Raw genomic sequence first — 10438 nt, forward strand, 5'->3', positions numbered from 1 at the left:
TAATTTTCTCTCTGTTTAATTTTTGGTTTGTTTAAAAAAAATACATATTTGTTTTAAATATATTTTTACTTTTTTTATTATATTTTAATAATAAATAATAATTTTATTAATTTAGTGCAATATTTAACATTTCTGATATACTAACTATTTTTTCTCTTGGCTTACCTAAGTCTTTACCTCTTTGTCGTTCTACTTGGTCTATTTTTTCCCAGTTACTATACGATACTGTAGGAATATTTTTCATATTAAGAATTTTATTAAGGCCTTCGGAACCAAGTTTATTTTCTTTAACTGAAAGTTCTTTATTTATGAGTGAAGCAATTTCAAATGCATTGGTCATTGTAGATAATATTACACCAACTGGACCAGTTGCGACCCATCCAGCAGCATAAAGATTTTCTTTCACTTTTCCAACATTTTTCACACGACCATTTTTATTATCGAATGGTATTGATTTATCTATTTGTACTGATCTATAACCGATGCTTCGGAAAGCAATATTGCATGATACTTTTTCTATTTCATTAGTAGGTATTGCTTTCTGCAAACTTATGTTATCTCCTTCAAGTTTATTCACCGAAAATTTGATCTTTTCAACATTTTTACAGCCAAGAAATTCTATAGGACTTCTTAGAAATAACGGATGTAATTCATTTGTAATTTTCGTATGATTAATGGTTTGTTCGTTTAAAGACTTCAACATAAGTTCTGTCAATCGTTTCCTTGGTCTTGCTAATGTAGGAACAATTTCGTTTATACCAGTAAAATCTTCCGCTCGCCAAAATGTTGTACAATTTTCGAGTCTTAAAATTTCTCGTAATTCTGCAATTGTGAATGCAGCTTGCAACGGGCCTCTTCTTCCTACTAATTGAACCTTACGCACTTTGCTATTTGAAAGTCGTTCCAATGCGTGCGTCGTTATATCTGTACTCTGTAAAAGAATTATAGGATAACAAATATTATCAAATAAATCTAAATAATTTTTAGAAAAATCTGTACCTTTAGATGATCTATAGGAGTTAAAAGAATTCTTGCAATGTCTATTGCCACGTTACCTTGACCCAATATAACTGCTTCTTCTACGTCTAAATTTATATCTAAATTTTTATCAGTGGGTAGACCATTGTACCATCCTACAAATCGGCGCCCTGATATTACATTACTTAAATCTTCTCCAGGAATGTTAAGTAATTTATCTTCTTCTGCTCCATAAGTCTATATAATAGTGAATACAATGATAACAACTAATGATAAATATTATATTAGGATATATAGATAAAATAGCTCTATTACTTACAAGCAGTACAGCATGATATAATTCTTGTAGTTGATCAACGGTAACATCTTTTCCAACGTTAACATTACCAATAAATTGAATGCGTGGATTCATAGCAGTTTTATGGAATGTATTGATAACATTTTTCACTTCTGGGTGATCTGGTGCTACACCAAAACGTACTAAACCAAATGGAACTGGTAGTCTTTCTAATATATCGACTTTAATATCTTTTGATGTCTAAAATAAAACTTTAAATATTATATAAATATATAATCTTTAATTAATTTGATTTACTTTTACCTTTACTAATTGTTGAGCAGCATAAAAACCTGCAGGACCTGCACCAACAACGCATACTTTTGGTATAATATTTTCAGTAGAAAATAAACGTATATTATTAAATATCATTTGACACTTCATTATAGTTGTTAATTTTTATCTAAAAATGTATAAACGGACAATAATGAATATTAATGTATACTAAAAGTTTTTAGATTAAATCAAAGTACTACCGAGGCTTACACTACTATATATCCGAACAATACAGAATTTAGATATTATGCTTTCTTTTTATGATACCAAACTATACTTCTTCACGTCTCTTAAATTGGTTCTAAATCTCTACCTTTCCACTTTTAGAAATGTAGGTCAATGCTTAATACATTAAACATGAAGACTTTAATGTATATTGTTATATATTTTGTCCTATATAATAAAATTGTTCTTGATGTTTGTAATTAACATTATTTTATTAATACTGTTTGATAAATAATTTTTGTTATAAAAGCATTTGTATAAAAAAATGATAGGTTGTAAATAATTACTATCAATAGTAAAAGTCATCTTTCGTAAGTATATATTGTTTATTATATAAATTTTTCTTATAAGATTTTTGTCTTATTAAAATGTATCTAGCATATATTAATTCTTTCCACTGCATTATTTATGATATAATTAAGATATGTTTTAAAAATCCAGTGATTGCACTCAACAATCTTGCTATATGCTTTCCAATCTAAAAAAAAGAATATATCGTCTAATCTGCATTTTTATAAAAATATATAATACACTCGTTATGTTAATATATCTTACCACATAGATGTGATATAGGAATTAAAGACAAAATAGTTTTTCCTTCTGTTCGTAATTTCTTGTCAGTCTTTGCAATTTTTTCCCACATTTTAAATATGTTTGCGTTATTTTTATAATTTTTCAAGATTATTAAGCAACCTACTTTTCTGTGAGGTATCAATTCCATAGATTCAAACGTGTAATTCAAAAGGTAGAGGAGACTAATATTTAAACGTGTTAATAAAGAATAACCAATTAATACAAGGTTGTCATTAATAACAAAAGTACATAATAGTTCATAAATTTTTGAAATAAGTGTTGAATTATAATGAAGATCTGTATATTGAAAACACAATGTTATATAACTTGAAGTTATATTTAATTCTTGTAATAAATTCACTGTATCTTCATCCGAAGGGAAACAACTTTTTAGCTGCAATTCATCTAAAATATTTTCTATTTCGTTTTGTATATTTAGAATTTGTATATTGTAAAATTTGGAATTAAATACTCTATAGAATGGTTTCCCTGTGCAGTATTCTAAAACTATATGTTTATTGGTAAACTGAAACTATAAAACAGAGAAACTCAATATTTTTCTTTGATAATAATAATAATAATAGATTAAATTCATTTAAACAAAAATATCAATGTAAAATAAACTATCAATATTAACTTACTTTATATGGTTCGCTTATTAATACTCCACAGTAAATCTCATTTATCTCATTTCGATATTCGATTAAGCGTTGCATTAGTGACTTGTTTGCTTTTTCACAACGCATATCATATGATTCGTTTGATTGTACTTTAACAAGATTAAAAATTAGATTATTAAACTTATTTTTCTTCATAATTTTACAGTCAAATGGTAGAGGTTGTAAGTTGTAGTAGTTCAAATATATCTCGGCAACAAGTTTTTTTATAACTTTGATGTCGTATGTGATGTCACCAACTTCTTTGTTAGATGTAAAAGATATTATGTTGTTTGTTATAGCACGTGCTTGATGTTCTTTGAAAAATTGGCTACATTTGATTATTTTTTCTATAAAATTGGAAGGAATATCTTCTTTACAAAACATAGCTGTATTAGCAACGGTTTCATAATACTTCTGTAATGTTGGTAAATAAGGTGCTATATATTCTGGTCCTTTGAAATCTATGCACACGACATAAGTTTCGGAATTTCCTTCTTTACTTGTAGCTGGTTTGGTTACATACAATGTATTAAAACAACAAGCTAATAAGTAAAGTGAACATATTGAAGTGTACTCAAAAATAGTAAATATTTTAATTAAAAAACTTCCTCTTTTATTTAATAAATGTAATGCGGCGACTATTTCACAATAATGTAACTTAGATACAGTTGCTTCTTGTTCGGCTGGTACGTCCATACAATTAATACTTCCATCAGCAGTAATCAATAATATATTGTCGTTAACTTTAGCCTGATTTACAAGGAAATTTAAATTCTTCAAGTCCATTAGATTTCCAGTGTTGTCTTCGCAGAAACACCAATGATTTAATGTATTTATAATAAAACGATCATCACTAATTGTACTAGACGAGGAATTCCCTTCGTAATATGGATTTAAAGTAGTAGCCAACCAATTCCAATTGAAATTGGTATTTGTCTTCAACCAATGGTTCAAAGATGTGACAAAAGCGCCAGGAGCTTCACATAAATGTACCGAAGTAAAACTATTATTATTCTTTTGAATTTCGTTTTGCGGTACAAAGTGAAAAGAGCTTAATATTTCATAAAATTTGCACCATGCTTGCGTAGGTAATTCTGCTTCTATATCTTTCTTTACATGGTACAAAACTTGTGCCGCCTTGTTTCTTTTCTTCGTATGTTTGTGCCACTCATCCAAATGAAAACTATTTAAACGATTTTTCACTTCGTTCAACTGTTCCTTAAAGGTTTGTAATTCTTTGATGTACCACGGACTTTCCTTAAAAATTCTATCCGGACTAGGTAAAGAATAATTTTCTTTCTCAACTATTAAAAAAGTTTTACTAAATAGTTCAGTAATACAAGAATCAATTTTATCCATCAAAAAAGCTTCCTCAAACGTCATCATATTTGATTCCTTGTTATTTTACTTGTATACTTTTTATCAATAAAATAAGAGCGAAGAAAATATTTTCTAATAAATAATATTTCATATTAATATTAGAAAATATTACATAATGTCAAATTCAGATTATCTCATTTTTCTTATGTCAACAAAATTAAATAAATCTTCATGCTCAAGTGTTTTATTTAAGGATGAATAAAAATATATGTACTTTTAAAATGACACGTTTAAATATTAGTCGAATATAAAATCATTATTAATGTATGGATTTTAAATACCGTTATTGCAAAGTGATATTAGGTTATATCGTGTGTTGGCCTCGGCAAATGGCTTTTTCGTTCATTTAGTTTCGCAGCATTGATTCTCACCTGTTTATCACGTTATTAATGAACAAAAAATTCTTTTTTTAATACTATTTCGTTAATATAAAATTTATAATACTTGCTAGGAACAATAAATAATCTCTATACCAATTGTTATTCAACTTACACCATTGTTAATAGATACAATGGAGGGAAATTTAAATGGTGTGTAACGAGATTAAGACTGACACTGACAGTGTTTCTTTTCGTTTTTTTTTTTTTAAGTTTAATGTGTCAATAAAAACCGTTACGTATTATAAACAATTTTATAAATTAAAAGTATAGGGAGAAAAGAAAACTTGGACCATTTTGAATTTGAATCGATATCATTGGACATATATAGCGCTGATATAAATTTCAACTCCGCCTGCATGATCGCTGGACGGATCAAGGTCAGCGATCATGTTGCCGGTCCTAAGCCCGGGAAAAGGAGGAAGGTTGTTGGATCAGGTTAGCTCCCTACCCAACGTAAAAAAATTTGCGGCTCATAGAAATGACATTCTGTCTATTAGCAGAATGGACAACAAGAATCGGCAGAATTGCACGGGATAAATCACCGATTGGCCGCAGAAGTCGCCCACGAAAACGATGGTGCGACAATTTAACAGTGCAATAGGCAGAAAAACGTCGTTACGAAACAGGCAACTTGCCTAAATTAAAGAATGAAGAAGAAGAAGAAGAAGATATAAATTTCCTATGCAAATATTTAGATTTAAATCATCCTAGTATTGACATAAATAAATTAGGGTTTTTTATTTGTTTGAAATGTCTAAAACGAAAATTGTAGTTCCAAGTACGGCCGATGGTGTCTCTTCGATCATTGTTTCTCCCTCTCTCTCTCTCTCTCCCACTCTCTCTCACTCTTTCTTACTCTGATTTGTTTATGTATAGGGAGTGAAAGAAAAGGGAAGAAGAATGAGAGAGAATAAAAGCTGCGCGCGACGATCGTTCGATATAAAAGACGCGCACGTGTTTCTATACTTTCAGTGAACATTAGACTATTACTGTTCATTATTTATTGAGGATTATTATCATTTGAATATTTCCTATTTGATTGATTTGTTTTCAACGAAAATAGAAGTATTCAATAATATTATTTGGAGAAGGAAAGACTTTTTAACATGTGAGTATCACACAGTGTTCCTTTTTGTTGATGATGCATAGTTGTAACTACATAAAAAGAGAATCTACGCCTTTTTAAAGTCAAGATTGCGCGAAGTGCATACATTATGTATACATTATTTATAGATTATTCAATAAATTGATTCCTTACTGATACTAGCTATAGCAAGTAATTGTTCATAAGGCAACTAAATTTGAATTGAAATAATAGCAACTGTTCATGTTTATGGCGTGTTCACTTAGATAAATTATTTTGTATGAACACGCAAATACTATTTTTTTTTTTTATTCATGCAAATATCTTTAAAATTATGTAACGTACTATTCACAAGTGCACTAACATTTCTTTCTATTTTTTTGGACTCAACGAAATATTATATTGAAATTAAAATTATCATCATTTTTTTTTTTTCAAATAATTATTTCGTCTCGGGGAACGTTCGATTGTCATATTTTTTAAAATAATTTATTACAATTTTATTTTATTATTTATTCTTTATTAAAATAAAATGATGAATACGTGTGGAGTATGTGTAATGTGGAATTAATGATACTCGTACGATAGGAATTTAAACCTAATGATGACGCATAGATAATCATTTACGATAAAATCCAGCAGTTCAAATTTTTATACAAAAAACGAAACTGAAAGAAAATAATATCTTGTCATTAATTGACCTAAATCGCATCGTAAGAACATTATCTATTAATTGCGTCAATTTCAAATTGTCCAAATAACTTACGAAAATAAATTATTGTAACAATCTTTTAATCGTTGAGATTTCGAGTTAAATTTACACACACATACGCACACACAAAGAAAAAAAAAGTAGTCGTAAAAAATAAGTCTGCTAGATAAGCATTAATAAGAACGACGTTAAAAGCTCGATTAAATGAATGATTTTTATTTAGTTAATTTTAATAATCATTATCGATCACAGAGATGTAAAAGCGTGAAGAAAAATTGGAAGAACGTTCAAAATATTGAAAAAAATAAACTAAACGAAAATATATTATGCTTAGTTTACAATTCGAAAAAGTTTACCGTTTCACAATGGCGATAAAAACGATAAGAACTAAGAGTAATTAAAAGTAAATTTATTTGTTTCATACGTTTCGTTGCACGTTTTAGAAAGTATAGACATTTACAAATATAACGCGTTAATTTCTAAACATTATTTTTTGAATATCTCACGAATAAATTATTCGTCGACGTAGCGGCGTTCCAATAATTTTTTATTCAGAATGATACGAGGAATCAATTCGTGTGCAAAAAATCATAAATTTCGATTTAAAAAAGTATACCGATGACCTTGAAAAATGATAAAAAAGAAATTCTTTTTTCCAGTACAGAGATGTGCCCTTAGAAACAGTTAATACTTTTTCTGAACATTCTTTTCGTAATATAAAAAAAATAAAAGAAATATTTGAAAAGTGCTTTTTTAAACTATAATAATAAATCGAAAAAAAATTTATCTCTGATATACTATTTAAATATAATAAATTTTTATGAAATTTTCTCAATGATAGTTTTATAGAAATAGATCTTGACTCATTTGTATATAATAGGCTCATTAGAATACTATAATTATGTATAAGAGACAAAAAAAAAACATTCTTCGCATAGGGTTCATCAAATCGCGTAACTTTTTACGATGCGCTCGGTGTAGTGTCGACTGGAATCATTTAATTGACGAATCAGTGCTCTCTTTGTCGGTAACAAAATAGAAAAGGAGTCGTATAAGCGGAAATGTACTCTTGTAAGATATTGTGATTGAACGAACCAGGTATACATATATCACTGTTTTAAAATACTAAGCCGCTAAGTTTCTAAATCGAAATCACTTAAAAACGCATCGAGAGTTATCACGTATGTAAATTGTTACTTTCATCTAATACAAATAGAAAAAAATAAGAAAGAAATCCTATGTATTTTCTCTGTGCATCATTTAAATTAATATTTTATTTGTTTATTGATTTTTTTCTATAATAATTTTTATCATTTTAGGATGTTAGGTGTTTCTTGTACCAGCATTGGTCTAGCGCTCGTTCTGCTATTGGTAATAATATGCACTTTAAACGAAGCTTTCAGATATAGAGCGAAATTTCTGATCTTTGGATTGGAATGTCTACTTTTTACAATTATTTGTTTGCCATTTATGTTTTTTAATATAAGATCTTGGAAGAACGCGTTGTAAGTAACAGTATTTAATTAATACGATTGACGTATACATGTAGTATGTATTATTATATCACAGTTAATTAATTATACTCTTAAAAGTAAAAGAAAAAACAAAGAATACTTTTAAGGATCTTATTTTTTATAATATATATTTTTAGGATACCCGCTTGGCTTTTGAGTAAATCAGCTTATAAAGTATTAGGAATAGATTACGAGGTACGTGGAAAAGAAAATATCGTTCACGATTCTGGTTGTATCGTTTTGATAAATCATCAGAGTATGTTGGATTTGGGAGGTAAGATTATGTTCTCAAAGTAATTCAACAAAAAATTATTCGTAACATTAATCGTATTGTACGATCGTTAATTAGTATTGGCAGAATTGTGGCTAGTTATGGATAGATGCACGGTTATATCAAAGAAAGAAATTTTATATTTTGGACCATTCGGTCTTGCTGCATGGCTATGGGGTACAATTTTCATTGACAGAAATAATTCGGATAAATCGCGTGATGCTATCAATTCAACGTGTCAATATATACAAGATTCTAAAGTAATTATCTCTTTATGAAATGATTCTTATTTATGTTTAATAATGAATACGTTAGACTCGATATATGTGTATATGTATATTTGTTAATATTTCATTTTTATAGATGAAGGTATTATTCTTCCCAGAAGGAAAACGACATAGCAATAATACATTGATACCTTTCAAAAAAGGACCTTTTCATTTAGCTATAACGTCGCAAGTACCAATTCTACCGGTGGTCGTATCAAAATATTACTTCTTGCATAGTAGATCAAAGAAATTTAGTTCCGGTACGAAGATGTTTCTTATTTATCATTTTTTTTATGATTATTATAGTTTAATAATCTCATATACCCCTTTTGTTTGTATACCAGGTACTAGCTATATTACAATTTTACCACCAATTCCTACGAAAAACCTGACCAAAGATAACATACAAGAATTGATGGATAAATCATACGAGGCTATGAATACAGCGTTCGTTCAAAGTTCACAAGAAGCTCTTACAAAACACATGGAGTGTTTACAGAATGATTAACGCATAATTATTATTTTCAGTGTTCTTCGTATGTAATTCAATTGCATACTTTACTTGAAATTGTCTCTCAATACATTTATTTTTTATATTCACAATCTCTTCCGATTGCATAAAAGGAGTAGAATTAATAATGAACGATATTATACTATCGGATAATGTACCTGCACGAGAGAATATCACTCCTTTATTTTCTATCAATTATAAATTATATATTGTTAAGAAATTTTTTATTAAAGAATTATATAAGAATTATACTATAAGAAAAGCGCTTTAGACATTATGGAAAGAGTTAATATCAAAATCTATTTAAAAAGAAGAAAAAAAAAAAAAAAAAAAAAAAAAAAAAAAATCACGAATGTTGTTCAAAAAACGACGTTTTCATGGTTCGCGAACGTCGTTTATTTCCATAATTGTTTCTTTATATAGTCGAAAAAGGAATCTATAAAACGATGTATGAAATATAATGTGAAAAGTTATACGCTTATAAACAACATCTTGCTTTAAGTAAGGAAGAAATATTTATCTATCGATCCGTCTTCTTAAAATAGACTTATCATATTATGGTGTTATTATTATTACAATCTATCGGCGAAAGTAGCGAGAGCGTTAATAATATGTATGCCTTGAATATGAATTTTGATATTTATAAAATATCCTATTCTTTGTTTGAAAGAAAGGATAATAATATTAGAAGCGGTGTATATCGATATCGAGTAAATATTTTAAAATATCAATTATGTGACAAGATTTTTCTTTTTTTTTTTTTTTTCGTTTTTTTTTTTTTTTAAACAATTAAAGCCTTTAACAAATTGGCTATTTTACACGTCCGTATTAAAATATCATTTATTTCGTAGTATATTATACATTTGTCGTCAGTCATTGTCGTATATTTTTCTAATGAATAATTTGCTTTTCAAAAGTTTGATAATACAAAATTGTTTCTTAGTATGCTATGTACATACGTGTGTTACCGTATATGTATAATACTATTCTATTGAATAACTATGTACAACACACCATACCACTTAGACGTTTTCTTATTTATATGATTCTTATTAGGCGACGCACGATCATTTATTTGGCGTATTTATTTGTCTTCTTTAAACTGTGCTATTATATATATATAATATATATATAATAGATGTATGTACATACGTAAATACACATACTCGCTCCCCTCCAATACAAATAAACAAAAAAAAAAGAGAACACTTTTCCAAAACACGCAAACAGCCGCCACGAATCCTAATATTAACATAAGAGATGTAACAA

General features: G+C 28.0%; 3 protein-coding genes across 6 annotated transcripts; 1 reads left to right on the plus strand and 2 right to left on the minus strand.

Moving 5' to 3' along the window:
- Positions 1-89: 89 nt before the first annotated feature.
- Positions 90-4936, minus strand: LOC122520259 (NADPH:adrenodoxin oxidoreductase, mitochondrial). Of its 3 annotated transcripts, none has more exons than XM_043640335.1 (5): positions 4800-4936; positions 1580-1718; positions 1298-1516; positions 1000-1215; positions 90-931 (listed from the first exon to the last, which is right to left on the minus strand). In XM_043640335.1, exons 2-5 carry the CDS (start codon positions 1697-1699, stop codon positions 107-109), a joined length of 1380 nt encoding a protein of 459 aa, XP_043496270.1. In that variant the 5' UTR covers positions 1700-1718; positions 4800-4936; the 3' UTR covers positions 90-106. The 3 variants fall into 3 exon arrangements, with proteins under 3 accessions (XP_043496270.1, XP_043496271.1, XP_043496272.1); XM_043640336.1 differs by lacking the exon at positions 4800-4936 and adding an exon at positions 1802-2036; XM_043640337.1 differs by lacking the exon at positions 4800-4936 and adding an exon at positions 1792-2036.
- Positions 2030-5008, minus strand: LOC122520258 (cap-specific mRNA (nucleoside-2'-O-)-methyltransferase 2). The gene is made up of 5 exons (XM_043640334.1): positions 4921-5008; positions 4710-4799; positions 3031-4500; positions 2372-2921; positions 2030-2294 (listed from the first exon to the last, which is right to left on the minus strand). The coding sequence occupies exons 3-5, from the start codon at positions 4432-4434 to the stop codon at positions 2191-2193; spliced, it is 2058 nt and encodes a 685-aa protein (XP_043496269.1). The 5' UTR covers positions 4435-4500; positions 4710-4799; positions 4921-5008; the 3' UTR covers positions 2030-2190.
- Positions 5009-5727: 719 nt separating this feature from the next.
- Positions 5728-9670, plus strand: LOC122519866 (1-acyl-sn-glycerol-3-phosphate acyltransferase beta). 2 transcript variants are annotated; one of them, XM_043639638.1, is made up of 7 exons: positions 5728-5916; positions 7543-7785; positions 7924-8109; positions 8256-8392; positions 8468-8649; positions 8753-8918; positions 9003-9670. In XM_043639638.1, the coding sequence occupies exons 3-7, from the start codon at positions 7925-7927 to the stop codon at positions 9164-9166; spliced, it is 834 nt and encodes a 277-aa protein (XP_043495573.1). In that variant the 5' UTR covers positions 5728-5916; positions 7543-7785; position 7924; the 3' UTR covers positions 9167-9670. The 2 variants fall into 2 exon arrangements, with proteins under 2 accessions (XP_043495573.1, XP_043495572.1); XM_043639637.1 differs by lacking the exon at positions 7543-7785 and having other exon boundaries at positions 5729-5916.
- The last annotated feature ends 768 nt before the right edge of the window (positions 9671-10438 follow it).

The sequence above is a fragment of the Polistes fuscatus genome, unplaced genomic scaffold (genome assembly GCF_010416935.1).
Source record: "Polistes fuscatus isolate 324 unplaced genomic scaffold, CU_Pfus_HIC Scaffold3, whole genome shotgun sequence".
NCBI classification, from domain to species: domain Eukaryota; kingdom Metazoa; phylum Arthropoda; class Insecta; order Hymenoptera; family Vespidae; genus Polistes; species Polistes fuscatus.